General features: G+C 44.3%; 1 protein-coding gene across 1 annotated transcript in view; it reads right to left on the bottom strand.

Moving 5' to 3' along the window:
- LOC126236608 (eukaryotic peptide chain release factor GTP-binding subunit ERF3A) overlaps positions 1 to 18,178 on the bottom strand; it is a 74,191-nt gene that overhangs the window by 31,865 nt on the left and 24,148 nt on the right. The window contains exons 7-8 of the mRNA XM_049946045.1: positions 3,597 to 3,770; positions 3,419 to 3,508 (exon numbers count right to left, since the gene is read on the bottom strand). Of these exons, the coding sequence (XP_049802002.1) occupies positions 3,419 to 3,508; positions 3,597 to 3,770 (264 nt within the window). The remainder of the gene's footprint in view (positions 1 to 3,418; positions 3,509 to 3,596; positions 3,771 to 18,178) is intronic.

The following is an 18,178-nucleotide window of genomic DNA, read 5'->3' as shown; positions in this document are numbered from 1 at the left end:
TAATTTATTACTTCATTATTACTAATTGTATTCGTGACATTTTGCTTACAATATTCCATACACCACTGAATGTATGAGCACAATTATATCATTGTACGACATCTGGTTTAGGAGACATGACATCATAAACACTGAGATTCACGAAAACTGCCATATCATGCTTGATGATTAAATTTATTTCTTCTTTCCTAGTAATTCGACTTGCAACACATTACACACACAAAACCCACATATGCCACTGAATGTATCTACAGTGAAATTGCAGGGCGAAATTTGCTAGAGATACAAGTGAATTGTGACATGTATTAAATGTATGTGAAATATATTTAGTATGTATGTACATTGGTAAAGCCATGGATAAGAAACTCATCCAAAAACTGCGGAGTGATTTCAATCTGATTTGGTACATATATTAGTTATAATATGGAAAGAAATACAGTGGGGTTCTATTAGCATGGGGGTGATAATGTGGAGAGAGGAGGAGATGGACAAACAAAGAGGGGAAAGGAGAAGATAGAAACAGTTAAGCAGGAGGGGGACATGGACAGAGAGAGGGGGGAGAAAAATGAAAGGCGACAGGGAGACGGACGGGGAGACGGACGGGGAGACGGACGGGGAGACGGACGGGGAGACGGACGGGGAGAGGGACGGGGAGACGGACGGGGAGAGGGACGGGGAGAGGGACGGGGAGACGGGGAGAGGGACGGGGAGACGGGGAGAGGGACGGGGAGACGGGGAGAGGGACGGGGAGACGGGGAGAGGGACGGGGAGACGGGGAGAGGGACGGGGAGACGGGGAGAGGGACGGGGAGACGGGGAGAGGGACAGGGAGACGGGGAGAGGGGGAGAGGGACAGGGAGACGGGGAGAGGGACAGGGAGACGGGGAGAGGGACAGGGAGACGGGGAGAGGGACAGGGAGACGGGGAGAGGGACAGGGAGAGGGGGAGAGGGACAGGGAGACGAGGGGGGGACAGGGAGACGGGGAGAGGGACAGGGAGACGGGGAGAGGGACAGGGAGACGGGGAGAGGGACAGGGAGACGGGGAGAGGGACAGGGAGACGGGGAGAGGGACAGGGAGACGGGGAGAGGGACAGGGAGACGGGGAGAGGGACAGGGAGACGGGGAGAGGGACAGGGAGACGGGGAGAGGGACAGGGAGACGGGGAGAGGGACAGGGAGAGGGGGAGAGGGACAGGGAGACGAGGGGGGGACAGGGAGACGGGGAGAGGGACAGGGAGACGGGGAGAGGGACAGGGAGACGGGGAGAGGGACAGGGAGACGGGGAGAGGGACAGGGAGACGGGGAGAGGGACAGGGAGACGGGGAGAGGGACAGGGAGACGGGGAGAGGGACAGGGAGACGGGGAGAGGGACAGGGAGACGGGGAGAGGGACAGGGAGACGGGGAGAGGGACAGGGAGACGGGGAGAGGGACAGGGAGACGGGGAGAGGGACAGGGAGTAGTAGGGAGAAGGGATGGATAAAGAGAAAGGAAGGAGGAGATGGACAGATGGGAGGAGAAGATGGACAGAGGGAGAAGAATCAGATATGGACACGAGGAGGAAGTGATGGGAGGGGGGGGGGGGGGGGAAGCATGTAGCAGGTAGACAGAGAGACGGTTTTTCACTGGAAGAATCCTAAGGAAACGCAGTCCGAAAACAAAGGAAGTAGGTTACAGTACACTTTTCACCCACTGCTGGAATACTGCTCACTGGTGTGGGATCCGTACCAGATAGGGTTGATTGAACAGATAGAAAAGATCCAAAGGAGAGCAGCGCGCTTTGTTACAGGATCATTTAGTAATCGCAGAAGCGTTACGGAGATGATGGATAAACTCCAGTGGAAGACTCTGCACGAGAGATGCTCAGTAGCTCGGTACAGGCTTTTGTTGAAGTTCCGAGAACATACCTTCACTGAAGAGTCAAGCAGTATATTGCTCCCTTCTACATATATCTCGCGAAGAGACCATGAGCATAAAATCAGGGAGATTAGAGCCCACACAGAGGCATACCGACAATCTTTCTTTCCACAACCAATACGAGACTGGAATAGGAGGGAGAACCGATAGAGGTACTCAACGTACCCTCCGCCACACACCATCAGGTGGCTTGCGGAGTATGGATGTAGATGTAGATAGCAAGGGGTGGGGGCAGGGGGAGATGGAAAGAACGTGGAGGGTGGAGTAGGGGGAAAGAGAGAGGGCGTGGAGGAGATGGACAGAGACGGGTTACGAAGGAGAGAGACTAATAATATAACAGTGGAATAAATACACATTAGTTTAGTCATAATATCAATGTCCTCTACGTGTAGCCCCTGGACTGATCCCAACCTCACCTTAGCACTGATTTCTATCATCTCTTCTTTGTAGACATTTTAACTTCACTTTCAATTACTAAAAGATGCTGCATTTCATTTAATAAATTGTTTATTTTTTTATTTCAAATTTTAAACTAACTGAAACTCATATGAATTATTAATGAAAACATAAAAATTTATTTAATATTCTGACTTGTAGTATCTTGTCACTTTAACTGTAAACTGATGTAACAATACTGTGAACAATGTGCTGCATTTGTGTGGAATGTAGTGGAGGGTACCTCTGATTAGGCCCCATCCTCATCTAATCCTACCTCACTCTGTTTATGCTCTATATTCGTACATATTATTTAAGTAATTTATTTGCCATGTCCGATACCGTTGTATTGAATGGTCTCAGGTGTGTGTGTGTGTGTGTGTGTGTGTGTGTGTGTGTGTGTGTGTGTGTGTAATGTGATAAATCATGTTTCACAATGTAGAACCTGGGTAAAACAAACAGTTTCAATTTTTCTATGAACAAATATTCTTCACTATTTACATCAATAATGCAAAAAGAATTACATGCAACAATTCACATGTAAACAACTGAATCAGATCAGAATTCTAAGGCGATATAACTGCTACCTTGTCTGGTATTCATATCTGTCTCCTATGGTCCGGGAATCAGTCAGCTGGTCTACCACATCCCTGTCTAAATCTGTTTCTGGCATTCTACAGCAATTATGGTACATACTGCACCTGCGACAGTAGGTTAACACCCTAACACAAGGTGTCGCGAATTTGCACCATATCAGTGCAACTCTAGTAAGTGTAAGATTAATTGTTTTCGAGTGCCAAAGCCAATACATTCAGATTCTACCCAAAGCTACCAATGCTTCTGACGCGTGCTGAGTGTTTCACATATTTCTAGAGCAACATAATTTTTTTATTTTTTTCTTCCATGAAGAAATTTAGTCAACCACTAAGGGGTTACATTTATTATAACCAACTCTATTAGCATTTTCTCACCTCACCTTTGAATGTTTCTAATACAGTTGTGTATGTCACCCTCAATATTAGCTCAACAACATGTTAATAGTGATCATTCAACAATTCATTTTACTTACTTTCACAGTAACTTCTTCAGCTGCACAGTGGATATGCATGACTGCCGAGTAGCCAGCGCAAATTATACTCTTATGTTCGAGGATAACAACCTAAGATGTAAATAAATTTCATAGTTTAGCTAGTTTATAAAATTGTTTAAATACTTCGCAAGTGCTAAACTGTAACATAATTACCAACCTGAGCATCAAATACTCTGCCAGTCTTTATAGGATTTGCATTGTCGCAAAGGACAAAACCTGGAGACACATCGTCTTCTTCAATGCCTTTCAGTTTTATTTTGACATTTTCTCCAGGTCCTACAGCTGTCACTTCTTCATCATCTGACCACATCTGATCAACAAGCACTACAGTCTAACAAGAAACGGGAAAGCAAAAGTTATATCAGAAAACTCAAAACACAGCAGATACTACACAATAAAGTAATACAGCTACTGACGAGTAACCAACAGAGAGATCTATATTTGTAATTGGGTACTGAAACATTTTAGAGGTGAATTACAATAATTTACTGCACATAAGAAGTTCACAACATTTTCTTGCCAAGGTTGGAAATAGAATTAATTTAATAAATACCCTGAAGAAAAATATAACTAGCATTTGTAAAATTACTCTATAAAGGAATACACAGTGTAATTTTTTCATCTTCATTGCATCTGCCATTGATTTTGTATGCATTTAGTTTCACTGTACCATTTACTTAATACTCACTATTGTTGAGCCATTGAGCAGCAGATTTATTTGTAAACAAGATTTGGAGCTTGTAGCTCAGCTTTTGGGCAATTTTCTCTTTTAGGGAAGACTGGAGGAGTGAGTGGAAAAGAGATGGGAGGGGAGTTAGAGAAGGGAGGGCAGGGAATGGGGATGTGGCAACAAGGAGCTCACCCCTGTGCTGGCCGGGGGACAGCCCACGTAGTACATGATGAAGGAGAAAGAGTGGGCCAAGGTGGACAGGGAGGGGGGAGGGGGAAGAGGACAACTGATGATGAGGAAGACTAAAGTGAAGTGATAATGAGAATCAGAGGATGTGAGAGATAACAACCACGGGGATTCAGGTTGAAGGATGTTCTGTAGGGAAAATTCTAGGTAGCACAGGTTGTGATGCAGCTTTTGACAACTAACACATTGTGTAAACCGAAGGTGAAGGTGGGAGAAAGGAAAGGAAAGGAAAGAAAGGAACTACTGACGTCAACTGCATCATGACTTCATGCGGAATCAGCAGCAATGAGCAAAAATGTTGTCCTGGACCAGAACTCAAACCCGGAATCTCCTGCTTACTAGGCAGTTGTGTTAACCACTGCACTACCTGGATACTGTGTTTACTGCAACTGCGTGGACTATTTCGGCATGCACCCTGGCTGACCCACATAGCACCACCTATCTGCAGTCCCCATCCACATCCTCCTTGCTCGCTACTTTGAGATTCTCGGAGAAGGGTGAACATAATTATGCATCCACACTGAAGGCGGTGGATCCATTGCCCATCAAGGCAAATCAATTATATGGATGTATCACATCTGTTATTTTGGACATGCCTAAAAAAATAGACACCATGCAGAATCTGCAGCTGTGATACATATTGTGTAAGCTGAAGGTGCAGGTGACAGGAAAGGAAAGGAACTACCGATGTGGAAATGTGGGTCAGCTGGGGGAACGTACCGAGGAGTGCCCGCACAGTTGCGATACACGTGATGTCCGGGTAGTGCAGTGATTAATGCAACTGCCCACAAAGCAGGAGATCTTGGGTTCAAATCCTTGTCTGGTACCCATTTTACCTTGGCACCACTTATTCTGCATTAAGTCCTGATGCAGCTGGCATCAATAGTTCCTCCTTTTTCCTTTTCTTTCTCCCATCTTTACCTTCAACTTACATATTATGCAAAAAAAAGCTGTGGATTATGCATTGTGTATGTTAATTTGGACACATCCAAAAGAACAGACACCATGCTTCATATAGCACATTGTGCTCAGTGATATGCACTCCCACTGGGTGGACATGTCTTCACCCTACATATCACCTAGTCAAACAATGGAAAATCCAAGGTGAAATGTAACAATAAAATGAAAACGGTAGAAGCTACTAACTGTATAGAGGACATGCTGAGTCACAGAAAGGCACAGCAAAAAGACCGTCACAAGATGAGCTTTTGGCCAGCACCGCCTTTGCCGAACACAAACACACACACACACACACACACACACACACACACACACACACACACAACCACAGTACTTGGCAGCGGGAGCCAGGCTGTGAGCAGCAGCACATGATGAGAGAGGCAACCAGGTGGGGCTAAGGAGGAGGCTGGTGTGGGGTGGAGGACAGATAGTAGGGTAGGGGCAGGGGACAGTGAAATGCTGCTGGGAGCATGCAGAGACAAGGTGGAGAGAGAGTAGCGCAGCCAGGCGCAGTCAGGAGACTAGACACAAGCTTGGGGAGGGGGGGGGGGGGGGTGTTAGCAGAAAAGGAAGGAGGTACAAAGAGTGGATGCTTTGGTGGAATAGAGGGTTGTGTAGTGTTGGAACAGAGAAAGGGCTAGACGGGTAAGGACAACTACTACACAAGCTGAAGCCAGGAGGTTTACAGGAACATAGAATATACTGCAGGGAGAGTTTCCACCTGCGCTATTAAAAAAAGCTGAAGTTGGTGGGTAGGATCCAGATGACACAGGCTGTGAAGCTGTCACTGAAATGAAGGATGTCATGTTTGGCAGCGTGCTCAGCAACAAGGTGGTCCACTTGTTTCTTGGCCACAGTTTGTTGGTGGCCATTCATGTGGACAGACAGATTGTTGGTTGTCAAGCCCACTTAGAATGCAGCACAGTGGTTGCAGCTTAGTTTGTAGATCGCATGACTGATTTCACAGGTAGCCCTGCCTTTGATAGGATAGATGATTTTTGTGACAGGACTGGGTGATGGTGGGAAGGTGTATGGGACAGGTCTTGCATCTAGGTCTATTACAGAGATATGAGCCATGAGGCAAGGGGCTGAGAGTAAGGATTGTGTAAGGATGTATGAGGATATTGTGTAGGTTCAGTGGGCGGCAGAAGACCACTGAGGGAGGAATGGGAAGGATAGTGGACACGACACTTCTTATTTCAGGGCACGACGAGAGGTAGGCTACCTGTGAAATGAGTCCTGTGATCAACACAATGACCAGTAACCACTGTGCTGTATTCTACATGGGCATGACAACCAATAAGCAATCTGCCTGCATGAATGACAAACTGTGTCCAAGAAACAACTGGACCAACATGTTGCTGAGCACACTATCCAACACAATGTCCTTCATTTCAATGACTGCTTCAAAGCCTGTGCCATATGGAGCATTCCCACCAACACCAGATTTTCCGAACTGCACAAGTGGGAACTCTCCCTGCAATATATCCTACATTCCTGTAATTCTCCTGGCTTCAACCTTCATTATTCATTGTCCTTACCCATCTAGCCGCTTCCCTGTTCCCATTCCAACACTTCACAGTCCACCAAAGCACCCAGTATTTTTACTCTCCTCCTTTTCCACTAACCCCTCCCCCCCTTTCATCTAACCTTTCGACTGCACCTAGCTGCCCCACTCTTTATCTCATCCCTGCATGCTCCCAGCAGCACTTCAACATTCCCCACCCCTACCCTGCTATACCTCTCCCTCCTCCTCACCCCTCGCCCCAGTTGCCTCTCCCACAATGCCCTGCTGCTCGCAGTCTGGCTCCAGCTGCCACAGACAGTCGTCATGTGTGTAAGTTGCGTTTGTGTGTGTGTGTGTGTGTGTGTGTGTTGTCTATTTTCGACAAAGGCCTTGTTGGTGAAAAGTTAACTTCCCAATAGTCTTTTTGTTGTGCCTTTCTGCGACTCGGCATCTCTACTATAGGTGAGTGGCAACTATCCTTTTCATTATATTGCTACATATCACTTAGTTTGTCTCACCTATCCACCTGACAAAACTCCTCCCTCAAGTTGGTCTGCACAACCAGAAACACATCTCTAGAATAAATTGTACAACAGTGAAGTTCAATGTTCCAAATCTTGTTTATGTGGTTATCTGCAGATCAATGCCTCAACTGCATAGTGAACGATTATCTTTATTCTTTTTATTATCTGAATTCCACCCAGAACTGTTCAGCACTGCCAACACTGAGTTACTAGAGGTCAAGTCATAGCATTTTATTTATTTTAAATAGCAAATGCTTTGCGTGACTTAATGTTTTGCTGAAAGAGATGCTTCCAGGATAAATATTGAGTAAACAGTTTTATCATTTTATTGAAATAGCACATTATTTCTGTTACTAGCCCTGTAGCTACACTGTGTTACCACTCTGTCAACCCCAACAATTGATGGCATGCAAAACTTTCACATACTAAATTTTATACACTGACATGCTCGCTCAATCTTCATTGTGTTGTGTGGAACAAGTGGATTGAAACTTCTTGGCAAATTAAAACTGTGTGCCAGACTGAGACTCGAACTCTGGACATTTTCCTTTCGCAGGCCATTGCTCTACCAACTGAGCTAACCAAGCATGACTCATGACCTGCCCTCACAGCTCTACTTCCGCCAGTACCTAGTCTCCTACCCTCCAAACTTCAACAGAAGTTCTCCTGCAGAACTTCTGAACTTTTGGAACCATGAAGACATGTCTTAGCCACAGCCTGGGAGGCATTTCCAGAGTGAAATTTTCACTGTGTAGCAGTTTGTGCACTGATATGAAACTTATTGGCAGATTAACACTGTGTGGCAGATTGAGACTGGAACTTGGGATCTCTGCCTTTCGCAGCCAAGTTACAACTCACAACCTGTATTCACAGCTCTGCTTCTACCAGTACATCTCCTCCTTCCAGGAGTGTTAGTCCCACAAATTTGTCATGAGAACTTTGAAGTTTGGAAGGTAGAAGGTAAGGTACTGGCAGAGGTACAGTTGTGAGGATGGACCACGAGTCATGCTTAAGTTGCTCAGGTGGTAGAGCCCTTTCCCATGAAAGGCAAGGTCCTCAGTTCAAGACTCGGACTGGCACACAATTTTAATCTGCAAGGAAGTTTCATATCAGAGCACACTCTGATGCAGAGTGAAAATTTCATTCTGGAAACATGTAGATTCTAATGCAGCCAGTAGACCATGTTTGTTGTATGAAATTAAGGTTTTGCTGGAGGGCAACAGCTGTTCATTTACTACATAAAGAAATGCAAGATACAGCTTCAAGTTTTCTTTCATATACGACAAACTGTTGCAAGAATTGGAGCGAGACTTGTTGACAATGATGCAGATGGTCATTCAACTTTGTGCAAAAAGAATTACATCAAATTTTAAGTGAGTATTTCTTGTTCTAATTTCATAAAGTGTTTCTTTACACTGGTTACCGTTTTTCTAATGTTCCTTCATTTTCTCAACCAGCAACGTTTTTCCTTTGTTACAGGTTCAGAAAATGAAGACAATGAGTCTGTAGAGCTATAAAATATAAGTCCTGAATGTTGAGCATTTGTAGTACTACTGTGAAAGCTTTGCAAAAGAAATTTTACTAAATGAAAAATCAATAAGAGCACTACAATGACTACATGTATACCAATACCCAACCATCACAGAGTAATAGTGACAACAATAAGTAAACAGAAAACTGTAAATGTCAATTTACATATCCAAACTTGTCCCCTTGAACTGACTTTGCCACACAATATGAGCTTCAGATGTACAGCCATTTCCTCACTTACTTCACAAAAACACATTTTCTTACACATGTTTCAAGCCTAACATTATTTAGGGTTTTGTGAAAATATCGGCCAACATTTCTCCAGAATGCAGATGTTCAATATTGATAACATCTGACTCAACATGCTTTCTTATAAAACTACATTTTATGTCTATAACCTCTGATCTAGAATTTGTCACTCAATTTTTGGCTAAATGAATAGCGCCTTTACTATCACAATATACTTCAAGTGACTTTGTGACACTACTTGGATCTCCTTCACACAAGGTTGCCTTAACACAGTAAATCTGGAACAGTTGACACCAAAGTTATATATTCGGCTTTTACCGAGTAAATAGTGCAATAGTTTTTTACTTTCTGCTACGCCACAAAATTAAAGAATTCTTGGTTTTTATCTATAAAGCAGTTACAGAGTACTGGCCACTGGTTTTAGTTCCCCAATTTGCATCACTGAAGGCCTTATTTCTCTATTGCCATTTCTAAAAAATTCTAGCTTACAGCTCATTGTTCCCTTTAAATGTCTAAACACACTTTTTACTGACAACTGAAGGATCTTTTTAAAACAGTGATTAAATCTGTGAAGGAAATTGACTGCAAAACACGTCAGGCCAGCAGATTCATGATAGGTATACAAGACCTCTTACTGCTCCGATAAGGTACACTGATGTCATTCGATTCGACTGCCTCGAAGCTCCATCCGCGTTTTAGTGTTGTTGACACTGGCTTGGTATCACTCTCTCCACATTTCTCCGAAGCTTTTCTTGCAAAGGATTCCTGCAGTTTCATATTTTCATACCTAGGCATCTGCTAAATTGCATTAAGTAACCTCCAGGTTCTCCTGAGTTGCCACCGACAAGATATAGCTAATGGACACGAGCTTGACCACTGGTGCTGAGGTTTCTTTATAACCAACATTTAATTTGAGAGTATCCTTTTACCATTAAGTGTGCTTCTGGTTGTATTGCCAGTCCCATGTTTTACCTTAAAATACCGACTCAGTCTTGAGAGGTTTGTGTCCTCTGGGTAGCTCTGTCTCTTTGAATGTGTCACTACACAATAAGAAACGAGAAGTCTTTCTTCACTGCTTTTTTCCATTTTTCCTTATTTATCCCTTCCAAAGCCTCTTTGAAATCGATGGCTTCATTTGAAGTTCTGCTTGCAAGTAGTAAGTAAAATGGTCAGATAATCTCTTGGGCCCTGACTCTCTGTTTGACCTTTCAAGCTCCATTTCCCGATTCTCGTGTTCCTCATCTTTAACTTCAATCTCCATTGGATCACTGTCCAAACCATAAAAGGGTCCAGTATCACTGTTTACTGAATTAATTTCTTCTTCAGTACCGGTATGTGAAGCACTGATGTCATGAAGAATTGCTTCTTGTTGCAACACTAAGATATTGGTGATATTACAATCCTCTATCATTGAACTTGGGAAACTCTCATTCTCCAGTAAATTTATGCCGACAGTTATCTGGCAGTTCTCCCTATTGATGAACTGCAAGCTTTTGGTTCCCTGGCAGTAGTCTAAGAAATCAACTTCTGTGACGTCTTACCCCACTTCTTGCAACAGGGTTTTGGAATGTGAACCACTACACTGCAGCAAAAAATCCTCAGGTGTGATACATAAGCCTTTCTCCTGAATCAAAATTCATATGGTTTTTTACCTCCAAGTGTGGTCTACGGAGAACAACTGTACAGGCATGCAGCTTTAGACACAGTTTGAGCCCAGTACTCCTTCAGTAAGTTGGCACAGAACATCATGGTACAGGCTTCTTTAAGCAAGGTTTGATTAGCTCTCCCAGCAACGTCAATTTACAGCGGACTGCATTGTACTGTAAGATGGTAGATGAAACCTTAAGGCATAAGTAATCTTTTTAGCTTGCTGTTGACACATTCCTTTCCACTATCAGACTGCAACTTCATCTACATCTACATCCACATCCACACTCCGCAACCCACCATACAGTGCGTGGTGGAGGGTACCTCGTACCACAACTAGCATCATCTCTCCCTGCTACACTCCCCAACAGAACGAGGGAAAAATGATTGCCTATATGCCTCTGCACGAGCCCTAATCTCTCTTACCTTATCTTTGTGGTCTTTCCGCGAAATGTAAGTTGGCGGCAGTAAAATTGTACTGCAGTCAGCCTCAAATGCTAGTTCTCTAAATTTCCTCAGTAGCAATTCACGAAAAGAACGCCTCCTTTCCTCCAGAGACTCCCACCCGAGTTCCTGAAGCATTTCCATAACACTCGCATGATGAAACCTACCAGTAACCACAACTAGCATCATCTCTCCCTGCTACACTCCCCAACAGAACGAGGGAAAAATGATTGCCTATATGCCTCTGCACGAGCCCTAATCTCTCTTACCTTATCTTTGTGGTCTTTCCGCGAAATGTAAGTTGGCGGCAGTAAAATTGTACTGCAGTCAGCCTCAAATGCTAGTTCTCTAAATTTCCTCAGTAGCAATTCACGAAAAGAACGCCTCCTTTCCTCCAGAGACTCCCACCCGAGTTCCTGAAGCATTTCCATAACACTCGCATGATGAAACCTACCAGTAACAAATCTAACAGCCCGCCTCTAAATTGCTTCTATGTCCTCCCTCAATCTGACCCTATAGGGATCCCAAGTGCTCAAGCAGTACTAAAGAATAGGTCGTATTAGTGTTTTATAAGCGGTCTCCTTTACAGATGAACCACATCTTCCCAAAATTCTGCCAATGAACCGAAGACGACTATCCGCCTTCCCCACAATTGCCATTACATGCTTGTCCCACATCATATCGCTCTGCAATGTTACGCCCAAATATTTAATCGACATGACTGCCAAGCGCTACACTACTAATGGAGTATTCAAACATTATGGGATTCTTTTTCCTATTCATCTGCATTAGTTTACATTTATCTATATTTAGAGTTAGCTGCCATTCTTTGCACCAATCACAAATCCTGTCCAAGTCATCCTGTATCCTCCTACAGTCACTCAACGACAACACCTTCCCGTACATCACAGTACCATCAGCAAACAGCTGCACATTGCTATTCACCCTATCCAAAAGATCATTTATGTAGATAGAAAACAGCGGACCTACCACACTTCCCTGGGACACTCCAGATGATACCCTCACCTCCGATGAACACTCACCATCGAGGACAACGTACAGGGTTCTATTACTTAAGAAGTCCTCGAGCCACTCACATATTTGGGAACCAATCCCATATGCTTGTACCTTAGTTAGGAGTCTGCAGTGGGGCACCAAGTCAAACGCTTTCCGGAAGTCATGGAATATGGCATCCGTCTGATACCCTTCATCCATGGTTCGCAAGATATCATGTGAAAAAAGGGCGAGTTACGTTTCGCAGGAACGATGCTTTCAAAAGCCGTGCTGATGCATGGACAGCAACTTCTCTGTCTCAAGGAAATTCATTATATTCGAACTGAGAATATGTTTGAGAATCCCGCAAAAAAACCGATGTTAAGGACATTGGTCTGTAATTTTGAGGATCTGTCCTTCTACCCTTCTTATATACAGGCGTCACCTGCACTTTTTTCGAGTTGCTCGGGACTTTACGTTGGGCAAGAGATTCGTGATAAATGTAAGCTAAGTAAGTACACTCTATAAAACCGAACTGGAATCCCATCAGGACCTGGCGATTTATTTATTTTCAACCCATTCAGCTGCTTCACAACCCCAGGGATGTCTATCACTGTGTCCTCCATACGGGAATCTGTATGAGGCTCAAATGGCAGTATGTTTGTACGATCCTCCTGCGTAAAAGATTTCTCAAATACTAAATTTAAAATTTCAGCTTTCGTTTTTCTGTCTTCCGTTGCCAGGCCAGACTGGTCAGTGAGTGACTGGAGGGAGGCCTTCAACCTGCTTACCGATTTTATGTAAGACCAGAATTTCCTTGGGTTTTCAGCAAGATCTTTTGCTAAGGTATGACGATGGTAGTGGTTGTATGCTTCGCGCATCGCTCTTTTTACAGCAGCACGAATCTCTACTAACTTTTTCCTGTCCTCATTCTCCTGATCTTTCTTGTACCGCGAGTGCAACTATCTTTGCTTCCTGAGCATTCTCTGAATTGCACTATTAAACCATGGTGGGTCTTTTCCGTCCGTAACCCACTTTTTTGGCACATACTTCTCCAATGCATGATTTATAATGTGTTTAAAATTTGCCCATAATTCTACCATGTCCATCATACCGGAAGTAAATGAAGTCGATTCATTTACTAAGTGGGATGCTAACAACTGCTTATCTGCTCTTTCTAGTAAGAATACTCTCCTAGCCTTCTTGACAGACTTTTTAACTTTCGTAACCATAGTCGTAATGACAACATCATGATCACTAATCCCTGTCCCAACACTGACACCGTCGATGAGGTCTGGTCTGTTCGTGGCTACCAGATCTAAAATATTTCCATTACGCGTTGGCTGTCAATTTAGCTGCTCAAGACAGTTTTTGGATAATGTGTTCAAAAGTAATTCACACAACAGCTTATCAGTACCACCTGTAATGAATGCATAAACATCCCAGCCTATACTAGGTAGGTTGAAGTCACCTCCAACTAATATAGCATGATCCGGGTACTTCTGCGATAGAGTGTAGACTCACTTTGAATGATTCTAGAACTGCCACGGCGGAACCTGGTGGCCGGTAATAACACCCAACAATTAACTTTATTTCTCCTAGCCCTGTTAAACGTGTCCAGATAATTTCACAACCACACTCTACTTCGACCTCCGTAGACACAATATTTTTGTCAACTGCAATGAAGACACCACCACCTATGGTGTCTGATCTATCTTTCCGATACACATTCCAACCGTCACTAAATATTTCAGGACTTCCTATCTCAGGGTTCAGCCAGGTCTCAGTCCCGAGAATAATTTGCATGCCACATGCTTCCTGGAGGGCAGCAGCTTCAGGAACTTAATTCCGAACACTCTGAAAATTTACTGCTAATATCTTGATAGCAGAAGTGTCTTTACACTGAGCGCGTCCTGATTTTCCTGCCTGCACGTCGACTGGTGAGTGTTCATCAGGGCACCTCACACTACTGCCTAGCCTAAAAAACCCCCATGTGCACACCACAAGTACTCTGCTACCCGAGTAGCTGCTTCCTTTGTGTAGTGCACCCCTGACCTATCTAGGGTTGCCCTACAATTCCCCACCCAATAGCACAAGTCTAGAAATCTGCAGCCAAGACTGTCACAAGAGTCGACGAAGCCTCTGGTTGAGACCCTCCACTCGGTTCCAAACGAAAGGACCCCGATCCACTCTGGAAACAATGCTGCAAATAGAGAGCTCTGCTTGCACCCCGCATGCGAGGCCAGCGGTCTTCACCAAATCCTCCAGCTGCCTGTACGAACTGAGGATCGCCTCAGAACCCAAGCGACAGGCATCGTTAGTGCCGAATTAAGCAACTACTTGCAGACGACTGCGCCCCGTACGCTCGATAGCTGCAGGCAAGGCCGCTTCCACATCTTGGATGTGGCCCCCCGGCAGACAAACCGAGTGCACGTTGGAATTCTTTCCAGCCCTGTACGCTATTTCCCTAAGGGGCTCCATCACCCGCCTAACATTGGAGCTCCCAATAACCATCAAGCCTTTGCCCCCGCGTGCCTGCTCAGGCCCTGCTGAAGGGTATTTCTGCCTGTCTGCTTTTCCACAAGGCCTCTGAAGTTTTTAAATGTGTGAGACCTCTGACTTTCTTCATGAAACAGACAAACCTGTATTTTCAAAAAAATCATCAACAAATGTGAGAAAATAATGATTTCCACCAACAGACGCTGTCTCCAATGGCCAACAAAAATCAGAACAACCTAAGTCTGAGATGATGTTTAGAATACCTTTTTTCAGTTTTGAATGGAAGATGTGACTGTTTTCCCACGATGTACAACTCACAGGGGTCCTTGACCACAAGATCCTCATTTAATCTGGTTGAAACCTTTGCCAACTTCAGCATGCTTTTGCTATTCCCATGTCCCAGCCTGCAACGCCATAGGAATCGAAGACTTTTTGAGTAATATCATTGTTTCATTGCACTTGTGTCCAAACAATAGACGTCCTTAACCAATAGTTGGGCAATTAGTTTGCCTTCTGAATCATAAAACCTGTCTTCTTTCTTTATTAAAGGTCACTTTACACCTTTTAATTACAATTTTGATGAGAGCACAATCACAGCTGAGTTTGGGATGTGACTGACATTAGATCCTTCTATTTATACTGTTTTACCAGCGGTGGAGGAGATCAGTACAACACTGCCAGAAGTATCTGCCACCAAACCATCACCTCCCACACTGACCACTGAGCTATTACACAGTTTTGCATTATCAAGCTTCCCTCCATCGCCAGTGATGTGAGTTGAGGCACAAGAATCTAAATACTACATGTCTCTTTCATGACACTGTTCCTGTGTTCTGACAGTATTCTCATTACATATCCTTTACTGTTATTTTTTGACAAGCTTCCTCTTTTCTTGCACTTACTACAATATTTAGCAATATGATTTTGTCTGTTGAACTTGTAGCACTTAATAAAGCATTCTGTATGACAGTTTATTTACATGTAACACTGTCTCTCCATTCTCATTTGCATCTTCAGATTTGACATCTTCTAATCTCTGATGGTACCTGTGCCCCTGTTTTCAGTGCCACAATCACAGGTCAATTATGATCAGGTAAACCCATGTCATGTCATTTAACTTAAATGCAGTCATTATGTGGCTCTGTGAAGTTTCCTGGCGTAATAACTGGTTATATTAATGTCGGGTCTCCAGCTGGAACGTATCATCGTCTAGAGACACAATACTTCAATTATGAGAAGGAAAGCTGCCATTCACCATATAGTAGAGATACTAAGTCGCAGATAGGCACAACAAAAAGTCTGTAACAATTCATGCTTTTGGACATTAAGGCCTTTGTCAACACTGGACACACACACACACACACACACACACACACACACACACACACACACACACACACACCTGCAGTCTCAGGCAACTGAAACCACACTGCGAGCAGCAGCACCAATGCATGACGGGAGTGGCGACTGGGTGGGGGTAAGGAGGAGGCTGGAGCAGGGCGGGATAGTATTGTGGGGTGGCGGACAGTGCTGGAGGACAGACGGTGGGCAGTGAAGAGGTGGGAGGGGGAAGTAGCGGAAAAGGAGAGAAATAAAAAGACTGGGTGTGGTGGTGAAATGACGGCTGTGTAGTGTTGGAATGGGAACAGGGAAGGGGCTGGATGGGAGAGGACAGTGACTAGTGAAGATTGAAGCCAGGACGGTTATGGGAATGTAGGATGTATTACATGGAAAGTTCCCACTTGTGCAATTAAGAAAAGCTGGTGTTGGTGGGGAGGACCCATATGGCACAGGCTGTGAAGCAGTCAATGAAATGAAGGATGTCATCTTTGGCAGCACGTTCAGCAACAGGGTGGTCCACTTGTTTCTTGGCCACAGTTTGAGGGTGGCCATTCATGCGGATAGACAGCTTATTGGTTGTCATGCCTAGATAGAATGCAGCACAGTGGTTGTAGCTTAGCTTGTAGATTACATGACTGGTTTCACAGGTAGCCCTGCCTTTGATGAGATAGGTGATGTTAGTGACCGGACTGGAGTAGGTGGCGGTGGGAGGCTGTATGGGACAGGTTTTGCATTTAGGTCTATTACAAGGGTATGAGCCATGAGGTAAGGGATTGTGAGTGGGGTCTGTGTAAGGATGGACGAGTATATTGTGTAGGTTCGGAGGAGTGGGAAGGATAGCGGGCACATTTCTCATTTCAGGGCACGAGAGATAATCAAAACCCTGGTGGACAATGTAATTCAGTTGCTCCAGTCCTGGGAGGTACTGAGTTACAAGGGGAATGCTCCCTTGTGGCTGGACAGTGGGACTTTGCAAGGTGGTGGGAGACTGGAAAATAAAGTATGGGGGATTTGTTTTTGTATGAGGTTGGGGGGACAATTACGGTCAGTGAAGGCTTCAGTGAGACTCTCGGTATATTTTGAGAGGGACTACTCATCATTGGAGATGCGACAACCACACGTGGTTAGGCTGTAAGGTAGGAACTTTTTGGTATGGAATGGGTGGCACCTGTCTAATGGAGGTATTGCTGATAGTTCGTAGGTCTGATATGGATGGAGGTATTGATGTAGCCATCTTTGTGAGTCAGCATGTGCTGAGTAGCAACTTTCCTTCTCATGATTGTTACATTCCATCCTGGATTTTCCATTGTTTGATTTTTTGATACAATACTTCAGTGGTCCACCTAGCTGCCATCTTCAGGTGAGTAGGCCGTCGCACTATCTCGCCGAAACTGAAAGCAAACACACTGCGGCGGCAGCGTGTGCGAAAATAATTGCCCTATAGCAACAGGCACAACAGCAGAAATGATAAATCGATATCAAACACTATTGACAGTTTTTGATTCTCAAAACAAGCACCGTTGTTTCTTAATGTCAAACAGAACAGGTTTCCAACTCTTACTTAAAGGATACCCCTTATCTCTGTTTATAATATTGTCAGAGAGCTAGATTTCAATGGCTTCTTTCACTACACAGTCCCAATACCGCGATGCAGGGGCAACCACTTGTGTCTCATCGTACATTTTATGTCTTTCAGTAAGACAATGTTGTGCCACAGCAGATTTTTCTGGCTGAAATAAATGTGTATGGCGACGATGTTCCGCACAATGGTCCTAGATCATACAAGTCATCTTTGCCACATGCGTTTATTTCAGCCAGAAAAATTTGCAGTGGCAGAACATCGCCTTATTAAAGAACATACAACAATGTACGATGAGACACAAGTGGTTGCCCCTGTGTCACGATATTAAGACTGTGTAGTGAAAGAAGCCACTGAAATCCAGCTATCTGCCAATATTATAAACAGAGATAAGGGGTATCCTTTAGCTAAGAGTTGGAACCCTGTTCTGTTTGACATCAAGAAACAATGAACCTTGTTTTGGTCATCAAAAACCGGCAATAGTGTTTGATATTGATTTATCGTTTCCACGACCTTCCACCACCGGTGCATTGTTGTGTCTACTGCTAGA

Source organism: Schistocerca nitens, chromosome 2 (assembly GCF_023898315.1).
Source record: "Schistocerca nitens isolate TAMUIC-IGC-003100 chromosome 2, iqSchNite1.1, whole genome shotgun sequence".
Classification (NCBI taxonomy): Eukaryota; Metazoa; Arthropoda; class Insecta; order Orthoptera; family Acrididae; genus Schistocerca; species Schistocerca nitens.
The sequence above is the reverse complement of the archived record's forward strand: the minus strand, read 5'-3'. Positions and strand labels throughout refer to the sequence as shown.